This window comes from Siniperca chuatsi, linkage group LG3 (genome assembly GCF_020085105.1).
Source record: "Siniperca chuatsi isolate FFG_IHB_CAS linkage group LG3, ASM2008510v1, whole genome shotgun sequence".
NCBI lineage: Eukaryota > Metazoa > Chordata > Actinopteri > Centrarchiformes > Sinipercidae > Siniperca > Siniperca chuatsi.
Window position 1 is genome coordinate 4789936 of NC_058044.1, and position 22378 is coordinate 4812313.

The 22378-nt window shown below is 41.1% G+C and overlaps 1 protein-coding gene across 1 annotated transcript in view; it reads left to right on the top strand.

Moving 5' to 3' along the window:
- Nucleotides 1-5328: 5328 nt before the first annotated feature.
- mfng (MFNG O-fucosylpeptide 3-beta-N-acetylglucosaminyltransferase) overlaps nt 5329-22378 on the top strand; it is a 29683-nt gene continuing 12633 nt past the window's right edge. Inside the window, exons 1-4 of the mRNA XM_044190143.1 lie at nt 5329-6043; nt 17701-17746; nt 18148-18250; nt 21869-22022. Coding sequence (XP_044046078.1) covers nt 5690-6043; nt 17701-17746; nt 18148-18250; nt 21869-22022 — 657 coding nt within the window. The 5' untranslated portion in view covers nt 5329-5689. The remainder of the gene's footprint in view (nt 6044-17700; nt 17747-18147; nt 18251-21868; nt 22023-22378) is intronic.

Genomic DNA, 22378 nt, shown 5'->3' on the forward strand with positions numbered 1-22378 from the left:
CAAAGTAGCCAATTTCAGTAAACCATAATGCTATGGAGCAATGCAGCATGCATTTCTGCAGATCTGTGATTAGTGGCATGTGAAATACAATGCCTTCTTTGACACATATTTAGTAATTTTTACTAAAGGCTATAGGATCATTGGTCTGTCTTTACTTACATTTCCTCAACTATGTTTTATCTTCACAAATCTTACAACAAGACTAAGAGTCTTCAGCCACACTAGCGATCTGTGAGGCCGTACACAGTGGTGCTAATTGCTTATGTCAGCATGCTAACAAGCTCACAATGACAATGCTTACATGCTGATGTTTGGCATGTTTAATGCTTACCACTACCACCTTAGGTCAGCGTGTTTGCTTGCTAATATTTGCTAATTAGCACTAAACACCAAGCTGAGGCTGATGGGAATGTCATTAGTTGTGCAGATATTTGGTCAGGGTATCATCAAAGTCAGTAGGATTCATCTTCTGGGGACCATGAATGTCAATTCATCCACTAGTAGGTCAGTCTGGACCAAAGTGGTGAACCCACCGACTGACTGACATTGCCATCCTTAGCGAGCATGGCTAAGAATACTGAAATCAAATTGGTAAATTTCAAATTTACAGAGCACATTCATCTCGCACAGAATATGAACCTTTTTTATTCTGGAAACTCCATGAGCTGTCCTTTACCATCACGCTCAAGCCAAAATGCTAAATTTGCACATGTTCAAGGTTCAGCTTTACACTTGTGCTTTAATTTTACTCCCCATGGGACTCGTTCAAGGACACTTCATCAGTTGCCAGAGTCAATCCATCAGATATTTCTTTTCCTTTTACTTATGGCATCTTTATCACCAATTATGTTGTGATGTTTAAATTTGCTTTCTTTTAATCTTTTCAGAGTTTCTTTATCCTTCGTACATGTAAGGTCACATCAACTCAGCTTCTGGGGGATGAGAAAAATTAATACGAAGGTGATTTATGACCAGAAATAATGTAGATTATTTGTTTTACCTCTCAAAATAAGGAGCGCAAGAATACACATGACTCTCAACTTTACATCAGTGTTAAAGCAGTTCTGAAACCTTTAGTGCACCGTACATAAGACTCAGACTATTGTGGGTTTGGATCCTGACATACAGTTTCCTTTCAAAATGAGATGGCCACTGTTTGAAAAACAAATGATGTACTACTGTTTGCTGACATGAAGCTTATTGCCGGTAAACCTACCATTAACATTATGAGTCATCTGTGGTCTTTTGCTTTCAAAATAGTTACGTTTTTGAGGATATTATCAGCTTAAAATGTTAACTGATCAGGAGGCTTTTTTTCTTGCATAACAGAAGACGAAACTTTAATGATCCCCAAAATAAAGAAGCCTATACTTGTGTTTTGGAATGAAACCCTTTATTCGCAAAGTCCTAATTTTGAAAGTTCATATATAGCAGTTTTGCAGTGTACTTTGGATACAGCTGAAACGTTCAGAAAGCTGTGTAACAGTAACTCTGCGTGCTGAAGAGAAGGAAGGTGGCGTGTTCTGCTGTGGTTTGCTGTTTCTGGCCGAGTGAGGATGACACCGGGCTTGGCGGGCTGTGATAAGTTGTCTGGTGTATGGTTTGTGATTCTCATTTTGGCAATTTTAGCCAGCTCTTCATATATATCAGTGGTTCAGAACCTGGGGATTGGGACCCCCCAAGAGGTCCCCCAGGACGAAGAAAATGGGTTACGAGACCGGAAAAAGTTTTTCTTACAGAAGTTGTTTTTTTCTGACTTTCATAAATCTTTACTTTCTTCTTCAGAGCTTTATGTCTTCAGGATTCTTAGAAAATATTCAAATGTAGCAATGTAAGAAGGCAACCTCACTCTTGCTAAACACAACTCATGGATGTATGCAACCTGTGATTAGTCGCTGTGAGTAGGCATTGCTTGGCAAGTTAAAAGAGTTAGAGGCAGTGCAATATACTGCATTTAGGTCAGAAAAACATCAAAATCAAAATATACTCTTTGCATTTATTTTCATTCTTTGCATTTCTCAAAAATCCCACATTTGTCAGCACTGTTCAATCTTGTGAAATTGATCATAATGAAGAAATGGCACAAACTAGAAGCTTTATTACTGGGTGGCCTAGAAATATGTTCATTCCACCATTTTAAGAAAAGAATGAAATAGGAAAATAATCAAGAATAACACCACAATTGCTCTATATATAGTCCTAAAAAGACTTGCATGGCTAAATGAAACGAAACTATAATTCTATTGAATGCTAGTCTGTGAGGCTGTAAGGCTGATTGTCAGGGCCTGATTGTGATTGTCAGCACACTGTGTTTACATTAATCACAAAGTAGGCTAGAGCTGATTGGCTGAGGGGAATTTGGTCAGTTTTTGAGGTATCTTGTCAAGTGTTTTTAAATTTTTGGTTTTATTTGTATGGTATTGTATTTTGTGAAGCACCTTGTAAATCTGGTTTGTAAAGGCATGATAGAATATATATATATATATCTATAAAAAACTTCGTCCTTCACCCTCGGGTGGTCTCATCCTTCGAGCGCGGGTCCTCTACCAGAGGCCTGGGAGCTTGAGGGTTCTGCGCAGTATCTTTGTTGTTCCTAATGGCTTGAGCACATTTTTTGTTACTATTGGCTATTTTTGCAAAACTCTACACGTAAATGAGAAAACCCTTCTTCAGCAAAACATTTTAGCTCTTTTGCAAAAGCTAATAAACCTTGCTTAACTCTTCAAACCTTCGTAAAAAATGGTATTTGCGTATCAAACAGTTAACACAAGCCATCACATTAATAAGCACACAATGTGCCAACTACACACTGATGGTATGAATAAAAAACACATCTGGCTTTTGCTTTCTCTGTGCACAAGCTATGTCAGTTTGAGGTCATAGTTCTGTAAACATACAGGGATCCAAACTTCAAGTACTGGTGTTTATTTACACATATCAAAACAAAACAACAAGTGTTTTTTTCCAAGACAAAACACAAAATAGTAATTTCACTGAGAAAAAAAAAAAATCAGTTTACATCGTGTCGTCTCTCTGGGTCCGGCCACAAAATTTCGTCTACATCACATGCAATGTCCTCTAGTCCAAGGCACCGGGGAAAATATCTTCTGGAATGCCGTATCCAGGCCTGACATGATGCCTGGTCAATATCCCCACATGCCTCCTCCATTGCCTGTAAAAGGGCTATGCGTTGATGGGGATGACGGTCATAGACCTTCCAGCGCCAGGCAGAGAAGAACTCTTCAATTGGATACAAGAATGGAGAGTATGGGGGGAGGTGGAGTACAGTGAAGAGCAGGTGATCTGTAAACCAGTTGCGGACCAAAGCAGCCCTATGGAAACTAACATTGTCCCATATGATGACATATCTGGTCTGCTCTGGTCTCAAATTAGTGAGCATGTCATGTAAGCTGTCCAGGAATGTAATAATGTGTGCAGTGTTATATGGGCCTAGGGTTGCATGATGGTGAACAACACCATTTTGACTAATAGCTGCACACAAAGTTATGTTACCACCACGTTGTCCTGGGACAGTGATTATGGCACGGTGTCCAATAATGTTCCTGCCACTTCTCCTTGTTTTAGTGAGGTTAAAACCTGCCTCATCCACAAAAAGCTGCTCATGACCCATGGCATCTGCCTCTAGCTCCATCACTCTCTGGACAAGACAAAACAAATGCAGCACAGCAGGCTCATGCACAGTACTACAGTATGCACTTCCAGATTCAGTACCAATGATACTATAGCTTACCTGCACATGGTCATATCGCAGGTGTATTACACATTCACCGTTTCTTTCAAAATGGACTCTGTAGATTTGTTTCATTCGGATTCTGTTGCGGGCAAGTACACGACTTAATGCAGAAATGCTCACATTGTGTATGTTTTGGAAGGTGGTGTCATCCTCAATTATGCGCTGCTGAATTTCTTGTAGCCTTATGGAATTATTTGCAATCACCATATTGACTATATGGGTCTCTTGTTCTGCAGTGAACATTCTTCCTCTGCCCCCAGCATCTGGACGTCTTGCAATTCTGTAAAGTAATAATTTCAGTATTTTTACATGTATGGTATTGTTGTGTTTCGCATTAGAGTATGGCAGTGCTACAAAACTTAGTGCAAAGTGACTGTACTAACCGATTTTCATTTCGAAATGTCCTTATGACGCTTGCTACAGTGTAGCGGCTCAAGTTAGGCTGAACCCGTTGGCCAGCTTCGCTCAGGGTCATCCCATGGTTGATTACACGGTCCACTATTGTAGCTCTGATGTCATCAGTAATTCTATTTCTTACTCTTCTTACCCTTCCTCTTCCCTCTCCTCGTCCTCCTCTTGCTCTTCCTTGTCCTCTTCCTCTAACTTCACCTCCTTGTCCTTGTCGTCCTCTCCCTTTTGCTTCTTCACCTTCACCTTCGCGTCCTCTTCCTCCTACTTCTTCACCTCCACGTCCTCTTCCTCGGCCTCCTCTAATTCTCACTCTTCTCACTCTTCCTGCTCCCTCCATGGTATTCCACATGGACAGCTTACCTGTGGCTTATTTATATTGCTTAGGCTGATTGCAAAGTGAACTAATTATCTAAAACAGTTTTCACATGTGACAGTGTGCCAGACAGTTGGCAAAATAGTGTAAATAATAGCCATACATGTGTATAGTATTGCTAGGAGTGTGTTAATCATTTGGAAATTGAGTGTAAAGCAGTGAGTTGTGTTTACAGTTCCGCAAAAAGAGTGCTGTGCAGTGGATTGTACCTACAGTTTTGCAAAGTGTGTGTTACAAAATTACAAAGTGAGTGCAAAGCAGTGTTCGTGCTTTTAGTTTTGCAAACTCAGTGAGTGGTTTTGCTATAAGTATTAATAGTTTTAGAAGTTGTGCTATAAGAATCAGGGTTGGGGTTTAAGCAGTCAGAAAAAACTGTAACCAATCAGAAGCAGGAGCTGGCTGAGGGCGTTATTAGTTCTTATTAAACATCCTATAATGAAACTACAGATTTTCTCATCATTATCAATAGTACAAAATATGAATTATTTACAAATATTTCTCTATTGTATACATGGCTCTAACATCAACCATATTACAACTAGTTTATCTTTATATTTAAAGATAAATGTAATTGAGAATATTTGGATGTGATAATTAGGAAACCATAATATATAACATCCTGTTGAGTATATTTGTCCCATATTAGCCTATGTGATGCATGTTTAACCTATACTCTCAAATAAAAGCAGGCTATAACCGGAAGTATAGCTACTATTAGTTTCACTTATTTTAATTTGAAATCTATGTCAGGAAATCCCATCATTTGATTCCGTGTAGCTTGACTCTGGTGACAGTGGGTGGGCAGAGCTGCTGCTGTGACAGTCAAATAGACGCAGCGGCTTTTACACAGAAAATTAGAGGAAATCAGTCTGGTCATGCAGCTGTCTATTCAAAACAGGTGAAATTCTAAAAAGTGATTAGGATTATGATGGGATTATGAAATTATTCTGACAAACAGTCTACAGTCATGCAAAGTATGAACTGATTAATGAAGAACAGCGATGATAACGTTATAAAGAAGGGATGAGAAGAGGTGATGGAGGAAACCGCCACGAAATTAGGCCAAAAAAAAATGAACATGAGGATTTTATATGAGGGGACCAAGAACATGGTTTTGATGCTTTATGGAATCTAAATAACTTTTTTCTACCATGCATAAGAGATTGATACGTCGGAGGTTGCCTGTCTTGATTTTCACCTTCTTCATCATTCTCTACGTGGATTTTCAATTACGCACCAGCAGCCCTCCCAAACTCAGTGGGGTTCAAGAGCAGTTAATCTATGTGCTTCGACGCCCGATTCAGCAGGCTCCATCCCCGGCCAGGGACGCACCGATCCCGGCTAGCAACAGCAGCAGCAGCAGCAGCGGGACCGGAGGTGCACATGTCACCCAGCCGAAACTGAAGCTGGAGGACATCTTCGTCGCTGTGAAGACCACCGGGAGGTTCCACAAGACGCGTCTCGCGCTCCTTTTGGAGACATGGATCTCCAGAACCAAGGCGCACGTGAGTGTCTGTTGTGTCTGTGCTGCTCTAAAAATTCTTACATTTTAGACACTCAGCTGCTGCTCTCACCCAAAGCCACCTGCACCAGTAAGAGTAGCTTTTACTCAATATATAAGTCAATATATTTTGCATTTATTTAATTATAAAATCATTAGGCCTATAGGACGACATGTGCTGTAGGCCTAATGATTCACTTCCTTCTTGCTTTGAAGCCACAGGTCTGATGATTGACTTTGTTGATTAAGGTTTTTAGGAGTGATTTGGTTGATCAAATTACTGGCAACTGATGTAAGTGTAAAAACATACAGATGAAAACTTTATGAATTCCAGCATGCAGAGAGAAACATTAGAAATTGGATTTATTTGCTTTTTGCAGCCTGTTGAATCCTTGGTGAAAAAGCACAACTTAAAGTTATTTACTGACTTGTATCTGTAACATTTAGGGATTGTTGGGGCACAGATGGATTTTTCAAACTCAAAAATGTGACTGTCATCACTGTGTGTAAGGGTTTAGTTTGGTTTAAAGACTCCAGTGAAGGTGAGGCTGGGTATTGTAGTTTTTTTGTGAAAAGATTTGACATGAGGGAGCTTTTGGGGCTCAGTCAGAAGGTGTTGGAAAGCCTTGTCTTTGAGATATCTGTTATTCTGCCATCAGTCCAGTTTGAAAGGTTTTATTATAGATCATCCCAAGATCTTGTCAGGTTGCTGCCTCTCTCTCTCTCTCTCTCTCTCTCTCTCTCTCTCTCACACACACACACACACACACACACAGACACAAACACACACACACACACACACAAACACACACTGTAGGCTGGCTGGCATTTTAGTTGTTTTCTCAGCAAGGCTTTGCCAGCTCCAGTTGTATCGATGAGTGGCTTGTCAAAACAACACACAAAGCGTTACCAAGAACATTTGTTTATCTCAGAGTTCAGAATCTCTAATCCGACAAGGCTTGATTTGTCCAACCTGGCTGTTAAAATCAAATTTGAGTTCATCTTCAGGAACAATGTAAAGGATTCTGAGTTGGTTTTGTTGGCCCAGTAATGATCATTGACTTACAGGGTTGACAGTGCTGATACTCAGACACAGCACAGGGCTTATTCAGTAAGGAGCAGTGAACGATTTCACTAGAAGTGAAATAATGACTTGGTTTTCAGTATACATACTTTTATTTAAAGACATATACATCAATTGCAAAATGACCACTTTGTAACAAAAATGTCTTTAAATTGTGCTCTATGAACACACTTTATTTCATTTGATTCCATGTTGTGGTTCATGAAACAGTTCTGTTTTAGAAATAAGTGAAACAGTTGAGCAGTGAGGTCTTAAGAGGAAGTGTTCATCTTTCAGCTTCTTGTTTTCTGTCTCAGTGCAGAAAGACTTTTTAAAAAAGTGCTGATTTAAGTAAGAGGCATTATTTTCAGCAGTAAAAGAGGAAGATACTGAAAGTCTCTTCCTCTTTGCAAAGGCAAAACACAAGATTGTTTTATATTTGCTTTGGCCAATTAATTTACACACATCCACACAAAAACAGACACACTTATATACATAGGCACATGAACACACAAAGATGCAAGTAAAGGGAATGTAGTAATACAAGAAAACACACACACACACACATACACACAGGAAGCTGTGCAGGCAGGTTGTCTGGGTCGAGGGGAAGCAGCCGCCGTGTAGTGACTCTGTTAACAATACTGAAACGGAAGCTGGTCATAGAACAGGAAGTGAGAGGCAGATTGCAGAACAGAACGAACCTCATCTTACCTCCACCCACATGCACACTCACAAACGCACACAAACTCACACACATGCACGCACACACACACACACACACACACACACACACACACACACACACACACACACATCACAAGGCCTTATCCATTATACAGGGTGAAAAGTCATTTCTAAACAGCTTGGCAGCTACTGTCACTAAAAAGATAATATGCTTAGAGCCAGACAGAAACAGGAGCGTTGTGACTGAAACTGTCCCCTAACAACAACTTATTTGGGGCCCTGGAACAGTAGCAGTTAGCAGTGAGGCACAATGGTGCTTTGAGCTAAATGCTAATGTTAGCATGCTATATATATATATATATATATATATATATATATATATATATATATATATATATATATATATATATATATATATATTCACCATCTTAGTTTTAGCACAGTGGTTCTCAAACTGGGGGTGGGGTGGGGTCATAAAGCAACTAAGTGAACATGATTGTTGTAGGGAAATAAAAAAGCAAGAGTTTGCTGATGCTATCATGCTGACCTGAATCATTTCTTTTAATTCAATGGAATTCAACTTGGCTCCTTTTTTATTCAATCCGTTTATGTGTGGTGGTGGTGGGGTGGGGGCATGAACTTTTTTCGGCTTCTGAAGGGGGCATGACAGAAAATGTTTGAGAACCACTGGTTTAGCATGCTAGCATGCTAACACTTGCTCATTAGCTCAAAACCCATAGTACAGCTAAGGCTGATGGGATTAGAATTAATTTTGTAGGTATTTGGTCATAAACCAAAGTATTGGACAAATTGAGATTTCACCCAGATGCTGGCACTAGAAGCAACATCAGAGGATCACCAAGGTCTTTAGGATTCATCATCTGGGAACCATGAATGTCTGTGTAATGTTTGTGCCGATCCTTCTTTTAGATGTTGATATATTTCACAGGATAAGTGAAAGCTTTGACCTGGTGGTAGTGCTAGAGGGAATGTTAAGGGATTACCAAAGTCATCCTCAGGATTTATCCTCTGGGCACCATGGATATCTGTACCAGATTTCATTGTAATCCATCCATAGTTGTTAAGATATTTCACTAAAAGACAAAAATGTCAATCTGCTGGTGGTGCTAGAGGAAATCTCAGTGGATCACCAAAGTCAGTAGGATTCATCCTCTGTGCACCATGAATGTCTGTATAAAATTTCATAGCAATCTATTTGTTGAGATATTTCAGTCTGGACCAAAGTGGTGGAGCAACCCACTAAACAAAAGTTGAAAATAATGAGCTACACACTATCTAGGTAGGCTGGTTAGCTAACCTCTGACCTTCCAATGTGATTGTCAGATTTTTACTAAAATAAACTTGTGCTGTGGTTCTGCAGCTCTACTCATTGAGGTTTAACTTAACCAATGCGATGATTTCTCCCTCTTGTGTAGCTAAATCACCAATCTCTTGCACTTATAACATATTGTTAAGTTGTATTTTCACCTTTAGCAGGCAGTCATGTCTGATGACTTGTGGTGTATTAAAGAAAGGTTGTTTCCAGTTTTGACAACTTGGCTGCATTCCCAAAAACGTTTAGGACATTTTCATTAAGCACAACCATGTTGTAGTGTAATCTCTTCTTAATAGTCTGCTCTGGCTGTTGGTATTCAGTGTTACTGCTCTCCTGGCTGCGTTGTCTTATGAAATGTTGTCAACGTTGTAAATGTTGAAGAGTTGCAGTGTTTGGCCTCAGAGGAGCAACACTGGTGAGGCAGTTTTTTATTAGATGTGAAAGCTCATCATGAGTTAAAAAGCTTGTGCTGTGTTTTCGAGGAATGGAAAACAATGCAGGTGAAAAAAAGAAGCATGTTGCAAATTTAATCTACTCTTTTCTGCTATAATAGCTGAATTTGCACTGCATGCATATACTTTGGCTATAAAAGTGTTACTTTTGTTGACATAGCGATTTTAATTTTAGTCAATTCATGCATTCAACTTCATAGTCAAACTTCAGTGACAACATTAAATGGTTTTATGTGTAATGCCTGAATAAATTTAAAGGACAGTTGTCTCAAAAGACTCAAATACTAATGGTAGGCAAAAGAAAGTCTTGAAAGATATGTTTAAATGTGTTTTTATTTTAAACATAAAGCTGAATTAGCTGGTGTTGTAGGAGTCTCTGCAACTCCAACTAATTCACTGCTCCTGGCTGTTACAGCAGGTAAGTTCACCGTACAACCGCAAATGGTCTTTTACACATTACTGTTGGAACAGAGAATCAGGCTAGCTGTTCCCCCCAATCACCTTCTGGCTCCAGCTCCATACTTAACATATAGACATGAGAGTGGTACCAATTTTCTCATCTAAATATTGGAAAGAAAGCGAGCATATTTCCTACTCCCCAACTACCAAGGTCCAGTATGTATGATTTAGTGGCATCTAGCGGTGAAATTGCAGTTTGCAATCATTTGAATACCGCTCGTCTCACCCTCCTGTTCCAAGCGTGTAGGAGAAACTACGGTGGCAGCGAAACTCTCGAAAAATGCAAAAGGCCCAATCTAGAGCCAGTGATTGGTTTGTCCGTTCTGGGCTACTGTAGAAACATGGCGGTGCAACATGCCGGCCTCCATGGAAGAGGACCTGCTCCCTCTGTGGATAAAAACGGCTCATTCTAAGGTAATGAAAACACAACAGTTCTTATTTTCAGGTAATTATACACTAATGAAAACATACTTATAAATATTATATTCCATTTATGCCAATAGCTCCTCCTAAAGCTTTGTTCAGACACTTCAATATATTATAATGTAAAAATTAATAACTTTAGACATGAATGCGGTGTAAATAAAATCTTGTAACCACTGGGTCATTGGCTTGAATCCCTAAGCAGCTGGATAAATCTAGTTGGATAAATGGATATATATATATATATATATATATATATATATATATATATATATATATATATATATATATATATAGAGCTAGAGCGGGCTGGATTGAAGGACAGCACAGAGGCACTCATCATGGCTGCACAGGAGCAGGCCCTGAGCACCAGAGCAATAGAGGCCCAGATCTACCGCACCAGACAAGACCCAAGGTGTAGGCTGTGCAAAGAGGCCCCTGAGACAATCCAGCACATAACTGCAGGGTGTAAGACGCTGGCAGGGAAAGCATACATGGAGCGCCATAACCAAGTGGCTGGCATAGTGTACAGGAACATCTGCACTGAGTATGGACTGGAAACCCGAGGTCAAAGTGGGAAACACCTCCAAAGGTGGTAGAGAATGACCGAGCCAAGATCCTGTGGGACTTCCAGATCCAGACTGACAGAATGGTAATGGCGAACCAGCCTGACATCGTGGTGGTTGACAAACAACAGAGGAAAGCCGTTGTGGTTGATGTGGCGATACCAAGCGATGGCAACATCAGGAAAAAGGAACATGAGAAACTAGAGAAGTACCAAGGGCTAAGAGAAGAGCTGGAGAAGGCCTGGAAGGTGAAGGCAACAGTGGTGCCCGTGGTCATCGGAGCACTCGGGGCAGTGACCCCCAAACTAGAGGAGTGGCTACAGCAGATCCCTGGAAGAACACCAGACATCTCGGTCCAGAAGAGCGCAGTACTGGGAACAGCAAAGATACTGCGCAGAACCCTCAAGCTCCCAGGCCTCTGGTAGAGGACCCGAGCTCGAAGGACGAGACCACCCGCGGGGGGTGAAGGACAAAGTTTTTTTATATGGGCATTTCTGCTTCATTTGGTAGAGAAAGTAAAGAGAGACAGAAAAGGCAGGGGAGAGAGAGGGGATGTCATCTAGCAAAGGGCCCAGACCTGATTGGAACCTGGGCCGCTACGGTATGGACTCCTCAGCCTTGATACATCGTACGTGCTCTACCAGTTGAGCTACCAAGGCGCCCCATGAGTAATGAAATAAAATGATTTTCTCTCCTTGCTCAATTACTCTCGTCAAAGTGCCCTTGAGGCACCTCAAAATGCCCCAGTGGAACATAGTGAAGGTCCAAATGCCAAATTTGAAAGACAGATTCCCGTCACACAGCCAAGGAATCGCTGAAGTATCGATCAAAAACCTTATCGAGATATATTGCAGTCATTTTGTGCTATAAGGGCAGTACAAATCTTACTTAATGGCCCTTTAACAGTGTGAAAAACAAGCTGAGATTTATGCATGGCTGCCTGACCTCAGTGAAATGTCCTCTGAAACTCTGTTTAGAAGCCACTCCATGCTGACAGTCTTTTTGTTCCTAACCCCAGGTTGACTGATTTCAGTGCAGGTAGTTTAGTTTGAGTTATGACCAGAGGAAAGGAAACTAAATGTGATGGTGGCCCTTTCTCATGGGGTTTTACTGGGGTAGATGGTGGTGGTGGTTGTCTTGGTGATAGTGGTGAGGAGGATTGATCAAGGTACTCCTCCTCCTCATCCTGCTCCGGTGATGGAGGGATGAGAGGGAGAGATGGACAAAGGTACTTTGGGAGAACAAGGGATGGAGGGAAGAGCTTAATCGGTTGATTGATGTCACTGCAAGAGAGAGAGAGAGAGAGAGAGAGAGAGAGAGAGAGAGAGAGAGAGAGAGAGAGAGAGAGAGAGAGAGAGAGAGAGAGAGATGAATTGGGGTTGGTACAGTAAAACTGTGCTTAAATAAATGCAGCCTTTCTTACAGAGTGCAGTAGAGAGAATATTATGGAGATTAGTCACTTTAATGTATACACACACACACACACACACACACACACACACACACACACAGACACACAGTGAGAGAGTGGTGAACACTGTGATTCAATATTTTTAAGCACATACAGCTATGCACACTCATCACAAATACACACACTTGTTTTTTTGTTACTTGTGAGGACATTCTGTTGATTTACCTTAATTCCCTAGAAGCTTACACAACATTCTTAACTCAAGGTCCACTTACTAGATTTGTTTTGGAGATTTCAACCACATTTCATGCTCCTTCATCACCACCTGTTATCACTGAGCAAAGTTCCATAACTACAGTGGGTCACATAAATGATCAGTGTTGGACAGTAACGCATTACACGATAAAGTGTTACAATAATGTGATCACTTTTTTCAATATTGAGTAGTGTAAGTGTTACAATTTGAAATTCAGTAATTACATTGCAGTTACTAATCCCAGTAATTCTATGATAATATGATAATTTGGGGGTCCGCTTATTTGCTGTCTTACCAGGAGTTTGATGGAGGGATGATATCATTATTGGCGCTCTGTGACCAGTGGTACATGTTAGCTTGGTGAAGGAACTGGAGAAGTGGTTAGCATCCCCCAAAAGAGGAAAAGAATCTCCAAATTTATCAGATTTACTGCATAGGTTGTGTGGGTTTAGCTGGCTTGCTAACATTCTCTACACATACACATCTGGATGAAACAGTAGCTCTGTGGCCCTCTACTGGATGGCTGCACAACAATTTCATTCCATTTCTCTCCCTAGTAATCTCTTTGACCATTAAAAGTTTATGAAATCAGAAATATTACTGTCATCCAAGACCACTCACTTTTTTTTTTTTTTTACAAATATTTACAGACATGATATTTTTGTAATATGATCATGTAATCCAGGGATTACAGTCATTAGCTGGAGCTGCCTGTCAGGCAGTCTGGAAAGCTTCTCTCTCACTGCATGTCTCTTAATCATGCCGCCTATGCACACACACACACACACACACACACACACACACACACACACACAAATGCTTTCAGTTGCTAATATACTCAGTGAAAGTGGATGTCGATAAATTTTCTTCAGCTCAACTCAAATAAAACTGAAATCCTTGTTATTGGGCCCCAACACATCACTAAACAAATACTGCCATCTACTGGTAACCTGTCACAACATATCAAGCCTGTTACAGAATCAGAAATCAGAATCAGAAATACTTTATTGATCCCCGTGGGGGAAACTCTTTTGCTACAGCAGCTCGCCTTTACGTCAGTGCACACAGGAATAGAAGTACTAACAAAAAATATAATACACCATAATACAGGTAATAAATTAAGTACCAAGTGGGTATAAGTATAAAATAAAATAAGTGTGAAGTACAAAGAGGGTTTACCGGTTGATGATAATAATACGGTATAAGGTAATAGTGCATGAACTGTCAAGTTAAGTGTAGCTTATTAAGGTTATAATGAGACGGAGGATATTGCACAGCAGTAATAGAGGTATGAGTAATATCAATATCAATAAATAGGGAATTTTAAACTAACATATTGCACAGGAGTATTACACAGAATATTGCACAATTATGTCAAGTATGGCAGTGATGTTAATGATTAATGTCCAATTTAATGACTTAGGGTCATACAGACTACCCTTAGAGGGAGGAGTTAAAGAGTTTGATGGCCACAGGCAGGAATGACTTCCTGTGGTGCTCTGTGGTGCTTTTTGGGGGGATAAGTCTTCCGGTGAAGGTACTCCTTTGCTTGACCAGCACGTCATGGAATGGGTGGGAGACACTGTCCAAGATGGCGTGTAGTTTGGCCAGCATCCTCCTCTCTGACACCACCGCCAGAGAATCCAGCTCCACCCCCATAATGTTACTGGCCTTACGGATCAGTTTGTTGAGTCTGTTAGCGTCCGCTACCCTCAACCTGCTGCCCCAGCATGCAACAGCATACAGGATAGCACTGGCCACCACAGACTCATAAAACATCTTCAGCATTGTCCGGCAGATGTTGAAGGACCTCAGCCTCCTCAGAAAATAGAGGCGGCTCTGGCCCTTCTTGTAAACAGCTTGAGTGTTCTTGGTCCAGTCCAGTTTGTTATCCAAGTGTACTCCCAGGTACTTGTAATCCTCCACAATGTCCACACTGACCGCCTGGATGGAAACCGGGGTCGCTGGTGCCTTGGCCCTCCGTAGATCCACAATCAGCTCCTTAGACTTTGTCGCATTGAGCTGCAGATGGTTCTGCACACACCATGAGACAAAGTTACCCACCACAGCCCTGTACTCAGTCTCATCGCCACCGCTGATACATCCCACCACAGCAGAGTCATCAGAAAACTTCTGAAGGTGGCAGGACCTGTGTGGTGGCCACAGTCTGTGGTGTAGATGGTGAAGAGGAAGGGAGAGAGGACAGTTCCCTGAGGGGCCCCAGTGTTGCTGACCACGCTGTCCGACACAGTGCTGCAGGTGCACGTGCTGTGGTCTCCCAGTCAGTTAGTCCACAATCCAGGACACAAGGGGGGCATCCACCTGCATCGCTGCCAGCTTCTCACCCAGCAGGGCTGGCCGGATGGTGTTGAAAGCACTGGAGAAGTCAAAAAACATGATCCTCACTGGTCTGTAGTCCTTGGAGCCACTGGGATGCGGCGTCTTCAGTTGAGGGGGGAGTAGGACTCTCCCAGGAAGATGGGGGCGGGGGGAGCAGTGGACACAGCGGAGTCTGAGGGCCGACAGCAGCTGAGTTAGAGGGGGGATGAGCAGGAGCCGGTGTGTCGAATCTGTTAAAGCACAGATTAAGTTCGTTGGCCCTGTCCAAGCTGCCTTCAACTCCTCTGCTGCCAGTCGGTCTGAAGCCAGTGATGCTCTTCATGCCGCTCCAGACCGCTCTCATGTTGTTCTGCTGGAGTTTCCGCTCCAGCTTTCTCCTGTACTTCTCCTTGGCCTCCCTGATCTTCACCTTCAGGTCGGCCTGGATAGCCCTCACCTCCTCCCTATTACCATCAGTAAAGGCCCTCCTCTTGGCATTCAGGATGTCTTTGATGTCCTTTGTTACCCACGGTTTGTTATTTGGATAACAATGGACCATCTTAGTTGGGACATTGCAGTCCACACAGAAGTTAATGTAGCCAGTAATGCACTCAGTCTGTAGTTGCGCTGTGGCGGTGTGATGCCGGGTTAGCAGAGGGGGGGATGTAAACAGCCACAACAATGGCATGTGAGAATTCACGTGGCAGATAATATGGCTGGAGTCCCACAGCTAACAGTTCAATGTCCGGGCTACAGATAGTAGTGTGACCAGGGTTACACCATCTGTTGTTAACTAGAACAGCAAGCCCGCCGCCTTTCCGCTTACCGCTCGGCGTGATCCCTGTCGGCCCGAACAGTCTGAAAGCCGTCGATGGAAACGTTATGGTCCGGGATATCCTGGTGTAGCCATGTCTCTGAGAAGCACATCAAACTACACTCATGGAACTCCGTCTGACTCCGGGAGAACGGCGTTAGCTCGTCCAATTTATTCGCCAGCGATCTCACGTTGCCCATGACGAGAGAAGGCAGACACGGCTACAAGAAATCTTGGTGTCCTGTTTGATAGCAATTTATGTTTTGAGCAACATATCACTAAGCTTGTCCAATCATGTTTTTATCACCTGAGAAACATTACAAAAATCCGATCTATTTTAAATCTTAGTGATGCAGAAACTGTTGTACATGCTTTTATCTCCTCACGCCTTGATTATTGTAACAGCGTGTTCACTTGTCTTAATCAAAAAACTATGAAATGACTGCAGACTGTACAGAACTCAGCTGCTAGGCTTTTAACCATTTCTCTCTTTGTGAAGCACTTTGTACTTTGTTTTGAGAAGGGCTCTATAAAAAAAGTTTTATTATTATTATTATTATTATTATTCACATTCTGATATCTACACCCAAGGCAGTTGAGGTTACATGTGAGATCTATTTCTTATTACTTCTTAGCTCCATTATTTTCCTTCTTCCTTTTACTCTAAAAGTTTCATCTCAGTGTATCTAATATCAAAATTATATAGGCCCATATATTGTTGTCACTTAGACAGAGCTAATCTAAACTGCTTTAAAATGTATGCTTGAAACATTTTTGTGTTCTTGTTTTCCAGCCAGAAGTCAGGGAGACACATTAATACATTTCTAGGAGTTGAATAAAACATGAGTTATGGTTTGTGTTTATCTCATCTAACGGGTGATTTGTCCCACTCTGAGGTTATTTAGTGCCTGCCTGGCAAAGAAAGTTGAACACACCGCACGGTTCAGCCTGAGGGGCTGCAGAGATGGAGTGTGACGCAAGGGTTGCCTGTTCCAATCCCCTGGTACAAGCCTCCCCAGTCTCAGCGACTCATGCACCATACAGATTTTTATCTTTTGAGTGAAGTTCAGACCCTTGAGAAACGAATAAAGAAATTTGTATGTAACTTGATTGAATTCTGTTGAAAATATATTTCTACAACTCTGTATATTATTTATTTTGCCTGGTAAAGGCAGCACTTTCATTTTGGACAGGGATAGACAAAGATAATAGTATGATAAATATATGCCAAGTATTTATTTTTACTTTTTTTTAAGGACAACTATAATAAACACAGAAGGCAAAATAAATATGACCTTTAATTATTTTAAATTCAATTACAGTTTAGACAATATATACCAAAGTTCCTCCAAAAAGAGTCAAATAAAATGAAATCAGCTGTTTGGGCTTCAGTGATTGAGTGTTTTTACAACACCACCAGAGGTCAGTGTTGTACTACAGATTCATCAATCTATCTCTGGTTGAATGACTGTAAGAACAGGCTGAGGGCTGTGAGAGTAGTAACACCAAGGTGTTTGCGAGTGTGTGTGGTTCCAGTCTTATCTGACTCATATATCTGCCAAAGAACAAATTGACTCGCCATATAGTGAGTGCCCCTCTGACCACTTTGGATCATAAAATGTGTGTATTGATGTGTGTGTGTGTTCTGTGTCTGTGTGTAATGACTAATTTCTTTAGCTCACAGTCGGGAACCTTGTTTTTGTCACATTGAATTTGCTCCATTCAAAACGATATTGATCCCGTGTGTATGGGTGTGTTTGTGTTCACTCCTTGAAGGTGCTTTCAGGGCGTGCTGTTACAGATTTGCAGAAGAAGGATATGATGGTGTATTTAAATCCCTTTCCTTCTCTTTGTTTTTCTGTGTTTTTTGTCTAGACGTTCATTTTCACAGACACGGAGGATGAGGACTTACGTTCAGAAGGTAAGCAGCAATCTTGGATCTAATGTACACACAAAGTCTCAAATCTAGATTTAGATTAACAATGTGGACGCATACGGTTGTGTGCTTTTAATCTGGGCTGCAACATACAACAATATTTTAGACAATAGTGTGCTTCCAACTCAAGATACATGATAAAATGCTAAAACACTGAGGCTAAAGCTGCATGTCTCAAGTAAAAAGTTCACATCCTCACCAGCTGATGATCTGTAGAAGCTTGTAAACAAAGAAATAGCATTGTTCTTGTATTGCAGTTTAGAGCAAGGCAAGACGGTGTAGTCCCTCATTCGTCCAGGAGTGTTCTATCGTAGAAAAGGTTTCAGTCGTAGTCATCTGGACACTGTTTTCAGAATCAAGACGTTCCCCCCCCCCCCTCTGTCCAGGTCACAACATGGTGGTAACAGGCTGCCAGTCAGATCACAGCCAGCAGGCACTGTCCTGCAAGATGTCTGCCGAGTACGACGGCTTCATGGCATCAGACAAGAGGTGAGATAGATTATGGTCCGTCTATCATCCTGCCTACACTGGATTTAAAGATCGGATTAAGATTACAAACTTTAATGATCACTGTGGGGAAATCAGGCTGTTACAGCAGCAGGCTTTGAAAGGAGGAATCAAAGAAGTAAATAATCTTATAAGCATATACACAGGTGAGACTTACTACAGTCAGATTTATTACAGGGGTGATCTTTGAAATCACTTTTGAGGTCCCCTGTCAATAAAACAGTGTGGGAAATAGTCTTTTCCTTAGATTAAGTGTGGATACATTTTAGGTTGTGTTCATTTCTGTTTAGCCATTGCATCAGCTGACTGCTCATAACATTTATTTTCAGTTTACTCCAAACAAATGTATTTGCCTTATGCTAAAGTGCATCTGTCCCTGTGTAATAAGGGATATGAAGATAGCAAAATGTACATTTATTGACTTTTACTGTAATTGGTACATTAATTGGTAATCTATGCTAACAGTACAATCTAACTGCTCAATCACTACACTCAGTCCACACAATTCGTTCAATCCACTCTTCACTAATGCTCTTCTCAGCAGTCTGCAGAGTCGAGAGACGTTGATTTTATAAGAAGGGGTGGGGAGCGGGGCTTGGTTGGTGATGAATGCTGCCACCATATACATCACCTGCCACCAGATCAGCCAATACCAAAATTCAGTTGCAATAGCTGTGTTTCAATCAGTAGAGGTCAGTCACTATGCATATTTATAACACAATACGTAGAATTCAAATACTGTGCACTAAAATGTCGAGATTTGGACATGAATCCATCAACAACACTACTAAATACCCATATACATTGGTTCCCAGCTGAAAAAAGTGGTTTGGGGGTTTCGTTACTCTTTATTAGAATCAGAATCAGAAATACTTTATTGATCCCCTAGAGGAAACTCTTTTGCTCGGGGATCAATAAAGTATTTCTGATTCTGATTCTGATAAACTTAAAATAGCCTGGTTTCAGCACATGACCCTGCTTAAGGCTGCCATACCAACCCGTTTTAATTCCCAGGGCATCATATACCGACGTTTTGTCACGCCCCTCGACGTTGTATACAGACGCACATGGTACCCTTTAACATCTGTAGGAGACGCCTTCAGAAACTACTTTTACGTCTGTAGGAGACACCTTCAGAAACTACTAGGTTAGCTAGTGGGAAGCCACGTGACATACAATAAGTCATGTGACTTCTAAGTCACGTGTTGGTTAGGTTTAGGCAACAAAACTACTTGGATAGGTAGTAGGAAGTCACATGATGTGACATTAGTGACGTAAGTCACGTGACGTGACTTGTAACGTAATGTAACTTAAAACTTTTAATAACTCACTGTTATTGCTTTTTATGTCGCTCATTATACTACGTCACCTGACTTCCTGGGAATGAAAACAGACTGGCCATACATTATACTGGACGCAATATTTTTTTTCCTAGAATGGCGATGACCTGCCCTACTCTGCCTCTGATTGGCTTACCTTGATATTCTTCCCCTAACCCTAACCAATCTTACTCCTCTTACCTAAACCTAACCAACTCAACCAATGAAGGCAACGAGTACTAGCCAATCAGAGGCAGAGTAGGGCTGGTCATGACCATTCACCATCCTAGGAATTTTTTTTTTGGCATACTGGACAATGTCTTGTTGATATTCTGTCATATGTTTGATTTGTGGAAAATACAATGAGGCTCAACAGCTTGTGTTTGGTGTGTGACTAAGGCTTCGACTGCTGTCCTGTTATTAAGATGGCAGAGAAAATGAAAGAGGGCTTCAGTTTGGCTCCAGGGCCCACTTTGTTATTTGGACTGAAGAGGGAAGTGAGGCTGTTTGGTTTGGAAGGAAGCCTTTTGTGTCATTTGTGCCATTAGGATGGCAGAGGAAACAAGACAGCACTTCAGCTTGGTACCAGCAGCTTTGTAATTTGGACTCTAATGTTGTAGTAAGAGTCTGTTTGGTTTGGAATGAGGCATTGATATCATGTCCAGTCAGTATGGTGGCAGAAGAAATAAACTTGATCATTCACAGTGTAATACAGTGAAATTCATGCTATGGGGACCACAGGAAATCTGGACAGACAGAAGAAGACAGAAGTGCAGTTGTTTTTCCTGTATTTTTTCTTTTACATTAAAGGAGACATTTCCAGCTCTATATTTTGATTCTGGGACTCCACTAGAGTAGCTTTGCATGATTCACAGTTCAAAAAAGTCCTTATTTATTTTATACTGACCCTTTATACAGCCCCTCAGTTCATCATCTGTCTGAAACAAGATGTTTTAGCTCCTGTCTCTTTAAGGCCCCCGTCCCTAAAAGCCCATTTTCTTCTGATTGGCGGTTGATTACATTACTACTCCGATCTCCCAGTCTGGGCAGAGTCAGCTAATAGGACAGCAAACTGCACGGTTAACTGTGCTAACTAGCTAACGGCAGCTAACTAACAATTACCAGTAGTTAGCAACTACTTTAGCAACAAGTAAAGTTATCTGTCCATAAGGAAACTCCATAATGTTAAATCACTGAGAGTTGAGGCAGAGCAGCTGAATGACATCAGAGGGAAAACCAGAAAACTTGGAAGAGCTGTGCAATAATATACAGTGAGGAAAATAAGTATTTGAACACCCTGCTATTTTGCAAGTTCTCCCACTTAGAAATCATGGAGGGGTCTGAAATTGTCATTGTAGGTGCATGTCCACTGTGAGAGACATAATCTAAAAAAAAAAAAATCCAGAAATCACAATGTATGATTTTTTAACTATTTATTTGTATGATACAGCTGCAAATAAGTAATTTTGGCCTACCCATCTTTGCATAATTGTTGTAATTCAGCCACATTGGAAGGTTTTCAAGCATGAACTGCCTTTTTAAGGTCATGCCACAGCATCTCAGTAGGATTCAGGTCAGGACTTTGACTAGGTCTCTCCAAAGTCACAGTCCATAGCTGTGTGGGATAACCTGTATCTTTTTTGAATGTGCATAACAAAGACAGCCTTTCCGGTGGTGCAGCTTTTTTATTAATAATGCTGAACTGTCTTGCACATGAAGGCCTAAAAAATATGATATTTAAATCATGTTTCATTCCCATTGCATTTTTTTTTTTTTTAAATCTACCCCAAGCTTAAAAAAATCAAGGTTATACTTTTTGGCCATATCTCCCAGTCCTTGTACTGAGTAAACCTTGAGTTTAGAATATTTCAAATCTCTGCAACATTTTGTTGATGGATTTGAGGAATTATTCCCTGTGGGAGATTTACATTTCTTCCTCTGAGCAAAAGGTAATTCAGCGTAACAAAATGGTTGCACTGATATAAAAACACCCAACTGAGTTGGCAATTATAAACCAGAAACTTTTGACTTTAAAAACAAAAAATGTTAATGTTAATGTGATGTATCATCTACTGTAGTTCAGGCAATTTTCAAGTTTGGAGTTGTTGTTGGATTCATTCTGTGCAAGAATGAAAATTAGTGTTCAAATCTCTGATCTGCCTGGCTCCAGACATCAACAAGGGGAATGGAGGGGAGCAGAGAAACCCAGACCATTAAATCAAACATCAGTGTTATATTTTAAGTGCATCTTTTGTCTGTTATTCCCTCTGTGGTTCCTAAGGTGGTTTTGTCACGTGGACGATGATAACTACGTGAACCCGGAGGCCCTCCTCTCCCTGCTCTCGGCCTTTCCCCAGGACAGCGACATCTACGTGGGCAAACCGAGCCTGGACAGGCCCATCACTGCTCACGAACTGCTGGAGGGCAATGCAACGGTACCATACCACAGTGTTTATTTAATTTAACCCATACAGGATCTTCTTCTCAGACTGAAGCTGGGTGCAGCTATGCTAAGTACATGCTGAGGTCATCACCAATAATCAGATCCCTGTTCACTTCATGACATCAAATGAACATTGCTTCTCTCAAAGTAAACAAACAGATACACTTTGAAAAGGTTTTATACTGTAAAACATTTTCATTTTCAGCATTTTGCTGAGTCACTATTACAAATACTATTTTGTGATAGAATTCAACAATTCAAACGTTACTAAACATGCTAAAAGATTCCTCAATGTTTCCCCAGAACATTTCTTCTTGGCAGGATTGGAAAAGCCTCTGAAACAGCATT